Source organism: Purpureocillium takamizusanense, chromosome 10, assembly GCF_022605165.1.
Source record: "Purpureocillium takamizusanense chromosome 10, complete sequence".
Lineage (NCBI taxonomy): Eukaryota > Fungi > Ascomycota > Sordariomycetes > Hypocreales > Ophiocordycipitaceae > Purpureocillium > Purpureocillium takamizusanense.
The window spans coordinates 947,829-956,763 of record NC_063077.1 but is presented as its reverse complement, the minus strand read 5'-3'; the positions used below and the strand labels follow the sequence as shown (position 1 = coordinate 956,763).

At 59.4% G+C, this 8,935-nt stretch overlaps 3 protein-coding genes across 3 annotated transcripts; 2 read left to right on the top strand and 1 right to left on the bottom strand.

Annotated features, from left to right (window-relative positions):
* Positions 1 to 540: 540 nt before the first annotated feature.
* JDV02_009806 (uncharacterized protein) lies at positions 541 to 2,098 on the bottom strand. The gene is made up of 7 exons (XM_047991495.1): positions 1,837 to 2,098; positions 1,719 to 1,763; positions 1,613 to 1,633; positions 1,516 to 1,536; positions 1,402 to 1,443; positions 1,247 to 1,321; positions 541 to 1,166 (listed from the first exon to the last, which is right to left on the bottom strand). Exons 1-7 carry the CDS (start codon positions 1,963 to 1,965, stop codon positions 882 to 884), a joined length of 618 nt encoding a protein of 205 aa, XP_047847507.1. The 5' UTR covers positions 1,966 to 2,098; the 3' UTR covers positions 541 to 881.
* A 2,234-nt stretch (positions 2,099 to 4,332) lies between these two features.
* JDV02_009805 (uncharacterized protein) lies at positions 4,333 to 6,474 on the top strand. The gene has a single exon (XM_047991494.1). The coding sequence runs from the start codon at positions 4,611 to 4,613 to the stop codon at positions 6,162 to 6,164; it is 1,554 nt and encodes a 517-aa protein (XP_047847506.1). The 5' UTR covers positions 4,333 to 4,610; the 3' UTR covers positions 6,165 to 6,474.
* A 798-nt stretch (positions 6,475 to 7,272) lies between these two features.
* On the top strand, positions 7,273 to 8,703 carry SOD1 (Superoxide dismutase). Its single transcript, XM_047991493.1, has 5 exons — positions 7,273 to 7,377; positions 7,823 to 8,002; positions 8,118 to 8,269; positions 8,345 to 8,441; positions 8,516 to 8,703. The coding sequence occupies exons 1-5, from the start codon at positions 7,365 to 7,367 to the stop codon at positions 8,536 to 8,538; spliced, it is 465 nt and encodes a 154-aa protein (XP_047847505.1). The 5' UTR covers positions 7,273 to 7,364; the 3' UTR covers positions 8,539 to 8,703.
* Positions 8,704 to 8,935: the final 232 nt, after the last annotated feature.

Below are 8,935 nucleotides of genomic sequence, written 5' to 3'. Positions count from 1 at the left end.
CCTGCAAGTGCAGCCGCATTGCCGGCGCCGGGTGTCCGGTCGGGGTCCCTCCCGGCAGGCAAGCAAGGTCACTCGGATGGCGGTGGGCTCGCTCCCTCGCTCGCTCCTCCGCCCGCTGCCCGCTGCCCGCCGCCCACATGCCCACCCACACTCCCGTGTCAGCAGCCCGGGCAGGCAATGCCAGCCGGCGGCAACTCTGGCGGCAACCTAAGCCATTTCGTCGCTCGCCCGCCGCTGTCGTTGCCCGCGGAAATGGCCGCTGCAGCGTGGCTGAGAGACCCGACGCTACTACTGCGCCAGCTTCAAGACGAGACGTGTGTGGGGGGAACGAATTCAAGGGCCTGCTGGCGTTTGGCTTATTATTATTGGCGCGGGGCAGGATGCCAATCAAAAACATGTTCCGCGCTTGTTCACCACCAACTACGAACGCACACTCTCGACAGCTCCCTTCAAGACAGGCATCGCCATGAGGCCATTCCTACGAACATAGTAATAAGCTGTCGCGTGGCTAGAGACTGGCTGCCGCGTACCGCGGTGCTATTTTTCTCTCGTCATATCACGAGGCTTTGAAGCAAACAGGTATTTCGTAGGTAGCTCAACATTGGATGTCGAGTTTGTCTTCTAATAGGTATTGGTAACCGTCCACTGTCCCAGAGGCGTATAAGAAGCCAGCTCATGTGGCCCCCTTTTCACTTGTTATACGCTGCATAAACCCCTCTGGCAAAGACCCAACTCGACGATCGGCTTCCCAGTCGAGTTCAGCCCCCTCCATCCACCCGCATGGCAGTCAAACGGCCTTGACCTTGAGCAGATGCCCTGACAGCCGCGTCGTCCCTCAACCAGATGGACGAGCCACTGGGAATTGTGAACCGCTCATTGGGTTAAAGTTGCTCTCTTGCGCAGGCCAAGACCTTGGAGAAGGGGGCGCCCTTGAGCTCTTCCTGCCAGTGGCAACGAGTGACCGCTGCGTAACATTCATTCAAAGCTGTCTCCTTCATGGTCTTGCAGAAGGCATCCTTCTCCCTCGTCATGCAAGCCCCTGGATTCGCCTCGCTCATACAGTCGGCCGGGGGGCTGCTGTCCGCTTTGCTGTCGTCCGAGGGGCTGTTGACCGCGTTGCTGTCGGCTGGGCCCGGCTCGCCCTTGAGTTTACACCTGAGGGTTTGCTGCATTGGAGCTTTCGTGTCAACTACACTCGCTCCGTCTTTGTGTCCTCCTGCGGCGCACTTGCTTGACACTGACTGACCTGGGCGTTCAAAATCCTTTTGTTTAGCCGACCACCCGATCCTTTGAACGAGTCGTCAAAGTCGCAATTCTCACACTGGGCAAAAGAGTTTTAGCAGCTCGATCGAGGACATGCAAATGCTTCGGGGGGGAGGGGCGGCGGCGGGTTGGACGTACGCCCTGGAGATCATCTTGGCAGAATGAACGAAGTGATTTCCCCTAGCATTCGGTAAGTCAAAGGATTTGGAGACGGTCGTGCGGCAGATGCCAGGGGGGTGGGGGCTTTCGCACCGACTCGTTCATCATCTGAACCTGCGAAACGTTAGCAAAAGACCGTCTTCAACAGAGGAGAGGGTCGTGCGGCAAATGCCAGGGGGGATATTCGCACCCATTCGTCCGTCATCTGATCCTGCGAAATGTCAGCAAAAGGACCGTCCTCGACAGAGGAGACCGGCAGTTTCCGCCTCTCGGTGCGGGTCATCCGGTTTACTCACCAGGGCGACCAAGTCGCATGTCAGCCGCGACGTATTTCCCTCTCGCTGTACTTTCCGGAACGCTCTGTTAACAGAAAGGTCGCATGTCTGGTGTGGGAGAAGGTGGTGGTGCACTTGCCCTGCAGTTGAGCTGTTGGCGCCTGTCGAATTTCTGGAGCATATCTTGGAAGCGCTGCTTGGGGTCCCTTTGCGGGAGGGCGACGGCGAGACCGCCGAGAAGCGCCATGGAAACGACGGAGGCCTTCATGATTTTTGTCGCGACGAGACTCGATGGTATCTGGCGTATGGGCGAGGATTTTTGTTGTAGCTATTGCTTGGTATCGAACTGCGAGACGGTGCGTTGAGCAAAGCAGCCTGTGGACTTGAGGAGGAGATTGTCATGAGCATCCATTTATATAGGCAGAGATGTTTACGAGCATGGAGCCATATGAATAACAGTCCCAGTACCAGCTCCACATGCCCTGAAGGATCCAGGCCTGGAACGACTGACTCGAACATGATGCCTGCGCGACCGTTGCATGGTTTCTCTGTTGTCATCGTCCCCGATCCTCCCATCTATGCATGAAAGAGCACACCACGTCACACGTGTGATATGTGCTGCTTGGCATGCACGATTCTCGCTACTTCTGATGAACCCCATAGACTGGTTGCGAGACCTGAGCGCGCTTGCATGCATCGTCGCATGCCCACAATCTCCGGATCTAGTCGCATTGTTGTGCCACCGCGACGCCGAGAATAGGGTCGCCATGATGCCGTCGACGCGGCGTGGCCGAATGCGCGTAAACGTTATCACGGCCCCAACTATAATGGCTGCCACGAGTCCTATAGTCGCTCATCATAGGGACCGCGCCCTAGCCGCCGCAAGGAACGGGACTCTTGTTGCTGAGTCGTGGATCATGCAACGAATGCGGATCCGATGTCATGCGCGCGTCAGGCCAAGCCGATAGGCCTAGTGCCTATCCTTGATTGCTATTCTTTCACTACGTACGTTACTTTGTATACGTAAATGAATTTTGTGCCTAGCTTGGGGGGTATGATAGTCGATCGACTAGACTCGGCGTACCTAGGGTTAATGCGTCATGCTGCGGATCCATACATAATAGATGATTGAGCGTGCTCGTCGCTTGCGACCTAGGACGGTATGCCCGTTGGCCCCCCCAATGGCATGGAGTGTCATCTTAAATCCTGGTATGAGGCCACTTGCAGTTGTTGCTCTCCCTCTTGCACGTGTCCTTCTTTGACTTTGGAGAATTTCCTCTTTGTGTGTGCCTGGGTCGCGCGGCATATTGTGGCGTTGGGTGGCCTTGACTCTGGGACATGTCCCCTTTTCGTCCCCTTTTTCACCGCGCTTTCTTGCCATTTATTCAATCCTTCCATGCCAATGGTTGGCATGATCGAAGCGGCAGATTCTTAGTTCTGCGGCCTGAACGCCCGAGCTTTCCTTGACTTGGATGACAGACATGGCAAGGGGAGTGGAGTGAGGGTAATAATTTCTCAATGGAAACCAACTACAGACTCCTTGGTAGATAGAGACGAAATGATACGGCGCAGACTCACTACAAGGCAGTAACTGCCCATGGGCCGTGGCGATTGTGACGACACGTCAGCCACGAAGGCTGGGCAGCTTGCTCCGCAGTCTGTAACAAGCCAATAACTGCGAGACTCACCACTTTCAGGGCCATAATATTGTATGCTGTAGGTCTTCTCACTGCGCGGCTTAGTGCAGCTTTGGTCACACCCCTGGCGGCGGCGGAGACTCGATGTATTAGGGGCAGCTGTTCGTATGTCGATCCCCGCGATTCAAGAGAGATGTCCCCGAGATGTTGCTAGAATGCCGTACCTCATGCACCTCAAACTTCTCCTCTCGACAGTCCTCGAATTGCGCCTGACTACATTGAAACTAACGTATCAATGACATTTACTATGCTTGTCTTGAGGACTCGGCGCATTGAAACGTGGGGGTCTGGGAAAGGCTCGCGATATAGTGCGTCATACGGCAACAGACGGGGCAAAATGGAGCCGGTTCCACGCTCGGAGCCGGACGACTATAAAAGCACACGCCATGCTATATACCAAGGCTGCGGATAGCCCAACATTGGATGGGCGCTGAGGTCCATCGGTACTGAGGTCCATGGCTACTGGAAAGGACGACGAGCCCGGCCACGAACAGGAGCATAGCAGGGTGCTTCGGGACCAAGGTAATAAGAATGCAAGGTAAAAAGTAGGTTGGGGGGGGGCACGCGCTTTTCAAGTGCCGGCGCCAGGATCGTCGGGAGAGGCGCCGAGCCGTCTGTCCTACCGACCGACCGACCGACGGATCCTCAACCCGTCTGCCGGCTTGCACATCGTGGCGGCGGTGCGTCTGGGTCGTTGCGGCGAGCGGGGCCCTCGTAGTGGATCCAGTGGCGCGATTGGGATGAATTCCAACTCGATTTCCGCCTTGTTGGCATGGATTTCACCGGGACGCCGTACGCCACTAGGATGCACCGGATTACCTACCTTTCCTTACCCGAGTGCATCCATACCTTGATACTTGGGGTATAGGAGTAGGGCAGCGGGGGATCTGGCAGAGGCACCTGCTTGGCACTGGCACTTTCATCACTAAACGGCTCGCCTTCAATGCCTCGCCTGCGAATCATCGAGTTAGGTATCTTGCCTGCAGGTGGGGTTGCAGTACACTAGACGTCCACTGTGTCCTCGACTCCTAGGTAGTACCTACTACCTACCTAAACTGTACACCGGTGTCAGCAGGTGTTCGTTCCGATTCGAGGACGTCCAGCTCCAGCTTCCTGACCCACGGCTGACATCTCGACAACCACTCATCAAACTTCCATCCGTCTCATCATCCATGTCCTCGTCTCCATCCTCGTCGCCGTCGTCCGCAACGTCGCCATGGCCCTCGCGCGCCTCTTGCTGGGCCCGGCCGGGCTGACCCTCCTCCTCCTCCTCGCCGCCGCCGCCGCCGCCGCCTTCATCGTCTCCCGGCCCCGAGGACGCCCGCCGCTGCCGCCCGGCCCGCCCGGCGAGCCCGTCTTGGGTCATCTCCGCGTCGTCCCCGCCTATGGGCCCGAGTACGCCTACATGCGCTGGTCGCGCGAGTACGGCTCCGACGTGCTGTTCTTGCGCGTCCTCGGCCAGCCCGTCGTCGTCCTCAACTCGGTCCGCGCTGCCGTCGACCTGCTCGACAAGCGCGGCGCCAACTACTGCGACCGCCCGCGCTTCGTCCTCTTCGAGGTCATGGGCTGGCGCAAGACGCTGACCTTTCTGCCTCACGGGCCTGACTTCCGCATCCACCGCCGCATCTTGCAGAGGAGTTTCCAGAAGGGCAGTATCGTCCAATACCAGCCGCTGCAGTGTCGCGAGACGGCCATCATGCTCAACGGCTTCCTCGAGCGCGGGCCCGCCGGCTGGGACCAGGCCCTGCGCCGCTTCGCCACCGCCGTCGTCCTCGGTATCGGCTTCGGCATCACCGTCGACAGCGACGACGACCCCTTTATCCAGGTCGCTTCCGACGCGAGCTACGCTCTGGGCCATGGCGGCGCCCCGGCCGGCACCCCCGTCGACTTCTTCCCCTTCTTACGCTGGCTGCCGCGCTTTTTGCACGACCGCTCCCTCCGCTTTGCCAGTGACTGGGGGTGGGCCATCCGCAACCTGCACGACCGGCCGTTTGAGGCGGTGCTCGCGACGCGGGATCGCAAGCCCTCCCTCATGGAGGAGATGCTGGACCAGCGCGAGGGTCAGCTCGCACGGGGGGAGACGCCTGAGCTGACGCACGACGACATCAAGGGCGCCGCCGGCGCCGTCTTCGCGGCCGGCCAGGACACGACATGGGCGACGTTGCTCGTCGTCATCCTCAATATGGTGCTGCGCCCGGAAGTGCAGGACAAGGCGCGGCGGCAGCTCGACGACGTGGTCGGGCGCGACAGGCTGCCGTCGTTTGCCGACCGGCCGCGCCTGACGTACATTGACTACATTGTGCAGGAGGCGCTGCGCTGGTGCCCCGTGTCGCCCATCGGCGTGCCCCATCGCTCGCTCGATGATGATGTCTACAACGGCTACTGGATCCCCGCGGGCTCCTTTGTGTACGCCAACGCGCGGGCCATGACGCACGACCCGGACACCTACTCGGAACCGGACGTGTTCAACCCGGACCGGTTCGTGCCGGCGGACCAGGGCGGGCTGGGCGAGCCGCTCCCCAGCGGCCAGTTCGGCTTCGGCCGCCGCGTATGTATCGGCAAGCACCTGGCCGAGGCGAGTATATGGATCGTCGTGGCCTCGATCCTGAGCACAATGCGCATTGAAAGGGAGCGCGACGAGCACGGCAACGAGATTGAGCCCGAGGTGGAGCTGACGCAGGGCCTGACGAGCCACCCAAAGCTCTTTCCCTGCCGCATCGTCCCGCGCGACGAGCGAGCGGTTGCGCTGGTGCGGCGAGCGCAGACATGAGCGAGCGAGCAAGCAAGCATTTACGGTGGTATATTCCCGGGAACCCTTCTTGTAAATCCTTGGTTGGGTCCTCCTTCGCATCTGTGATATTTTGCTTATATAGTCAGTATTAGCGGGCGTCTTGTCAATCCTACAAATTGTACGAAGTACTAGGTCTGCGTTCGATACTGTTGTTGATAGCCTTGGACGCGGTCAATGGCGGTGGTATGCCGGGCGACATATGGCGAGCAGACTGCAAGCTTGCATTCGGCCCTCCCCCGCACCTCGTCTCCTCTTTCCGCATTTTTAAGCATACATGGAACCGCGAGCTTGAGCGCACGTTTCCAGACATCTTTTGAGTCACTCAGTGACGTGATAATTGGACTGCAATCAGCGCGACAACACGAAGGCCACTGTGTAGCGTGTGGGAGGGGCGACTTGTCTCAATGCCGTAGGTGTACTTCGTACGCTGCCATGGATTTGTTGAGCACTTGCTCGACGGGGCATGTGTCGGGCATGTGTCAGCGGGTTGGTTTCGGTTTTGCCATCATAATAGTAGGTGTCGGCATGCGCAAAGAATGACGCAGCAGCTGCATGCATACGATGGGCCCCCAGCTCTGTTGTCCCCTTTCGCGTGAGATGAGAGGTTCGCGGCCGTTGCCCCTCACCTTCACTGGCCTCGCCCGTCTTCTCCTCTGGAAGGGGTCGCGGGCGGCAGAGCTGTGCTGGAGCTCCCCCCCCCATGGCCCCGCTCTGCGCTCTCTTTACTGGTATGGGACAGCTTGGATAGTGAGGGCAGCGCGGTACCGTGAGGTACTGCAGGCGCCGAGCTCACCAGTAGCGGAGGGGCCGGACGATACCCCACCAGCCATAATCCCAAGCACTAGCCGCGGCCTCGTAACTCCGCGCCGGCAACGGGGTCGGACGGTTTGGCTCAATCTCGTCGCGCCTTGTCCCGAGGTTGGTGCTGCTGGTGTGGTTCCGCTGTCGCTCGCCGGGACTGTAGAGAGTGCGTGAGTGAGTGGACGGACTTCATGCTTTGGTGCGAACCCGTCCGTCCACTGCTCCTCCCCTCGCGTTTCAAAACCCATCGACTCCCCTCCTCCCCCCTCTCCACTCTCGCGTCATCGTTTTGCCAAAACTCCTCAATCCTCCCCTTCCCACCTCCGGTAAAGAATCACCAGAAGAACAACCGACAAAGAAACATTCAATACCGCCAAAATGGTCAAGGCCGGTACGTCTCCTCCTGCACCCTTTGCGGTCCCCCGTGTGTGTGTCTGGGGTTGGGTCGGGCCGCTGCACTTGTAGGCGCGTCTGAAGCAACGGGGGAGGGAGGGAGGAGGGGGGTGCTCTGCCCTTTTTGTGTGCTGGCTGCGAGCTGGTTTGAGGGAGTTTTTTTTTATCGACGAACGCACCGCACCCCCTTTCGAGGCGCCCGCCCCCTGAGCCGCGCGAACAGCCGCCTTGGCTACCCTGATGGGCGCAGCTTCGTTTGCTTCTGTCCGACGTGGACATGCGACCCTTCTTACGGGTTCGGCGGCACCGAGTCCCTTGATGGACATGGCGGCCCTGAATGGGCAGCTCCCTACCCCTCGTCGGGTGTCGCGCGAGTCCCCAGTGACGTCGAGCAGCTGCGGTCCCTGACTGACTGACTGGCTAACCCGTCTCGTCTTCTGCAGTCGCTGTCCTCCGTGGTGACTCCAAGGTCACGGGTAACGTCATCTTCGAGCAGGAGTCCGAGTCCGCTCCCACCAAGGTCACCTGGGACATCACGGGCAACGATGCCAACGCGAAGCGCGGCTTCCACATCCACACCTTTGGCGACAACACCAACGGCTGCACCTCTGCCGGCCCTCACTGTACGTGCCCCCCCCCCTCTAGATCACGCTATCAGGCGGGGCAGAGCCCTCGCTACCTGCCTGCCCCCCTCTCCCAATGGCACCTTAACAGCCGACTGACCAGAGTCCCCGATAGTCAACCCCCACGGCAAGAAGCACGGTGCTCCCTCGGACGAGGACCGTCACGTTGGCGATCTCGGCAACGTCGAGACCGACGCCCAGGGCAACGCCAAGGGCTCCGTGTCTGACAAGCACATCAAGCTGATCGGCCCCCACAGCATCATCGGCGTAGGTCCACCGCCCAGGAGAGGGCCACGCAGAAGGGGCATTGAGATCACGGCTAACTGAGCATCGTTCCTGCAGCGCACCGTCGTTATTCACGCCGGCACCGACGACCTTGGCAAGGGCGGCAACGAGGAGTCTCTCAAGACTGGCAACGCCGGCCCTCGTCCCGCCTGCGGTATGTTCATAACCTACACCCGTCGGGACATCAAACAATGCGTATTATAAGAGGTGCTGACGAATTGACCCCAGGCGTTATCGGCATCTCCAACTAATTTGCTTGCCCACGCAGTGCCACGCAAGGCACAGGAAAAGGCACCGCCGCCACCAAAAAAGCGTCAAGAATGACAAGATGGGAGTTTTACGGATGAAGATTGGTGCCATAGTATGCTCAATTGGACACCCAAGTTCCCAAGATGCCACCAAGCAGCTATCTGAGGTCGTGTTGAAGCTGTCCACATGGGCGACATCCCTCGGCTCGGCGTTGACATCACCGGCTGCACAGATGAGGGGTAGCAACGTCAGTAGTGCGTAGCCGAAATCCTGTGTGCGCTGTTACCTCAACTCCATGACTGCGCAGCCCTGCCTCGTACGCACACACTGAAGAATATGACACGAAGTATCTGCCGGCACGCATGGATGGTCCTCAGACAGCCGGCTAGCTGGTGCTGG

What these genes read in the sequence shown, in the direction of transcription:
- JDV02_009805 (XM_047991494.1), top strand. Translation starts at nt 4,611, where the DNA reads ATGGCCCTCGCGCGCCTCTTGCTGGGCCCGGCCGGGCTGACCCTCCTC.
- JDV02_009806 (XM_047991495.1), bottom strand. Translation starts at nt 1,965, where the DNA reads ATGAAGGCCTCCGTCGTTTCCATGGCGCTTCTCGGCGGTCTCGCCGTC. An exon ending in ATCAGATGACGGACGAATGG is followed by an intron (nt 1,537 to 1,612) that starts GTGCGAATATCC and finishes AACGTTTCGCAG; the next exon opens with GTTCAGATGATGAACGAGTC. An exon ending in TTCAGATGATGAACGAGTCG is followed by an intron (nt 1,444 to 1,515) that starts GTGCGAAAGCCC and finishes ACCGAATGCTAG; the next exon opens with GGGAAATCACTTCGTTCATT.
- SOD1 (XM_047991493.1), top strand. An exon ending in GCCCCCACAGCATCATCGGC is followed by an intron (nt 8,270 to 8,344) that starts GTAGGTCCACCG and finishes TCGTTCCTGCAG; the next exon opens with CGCACCGTCGTTATTCACGC. An exon ending in CGGCCCTCGTCCCGCCTGCG is followed by an intron (nt 8,442 to 8,515) that starts GTATGTTCATAA and finishes AATTGACCCCAG; the next exon opens with GCGTTATCGGCATCTCCAAC.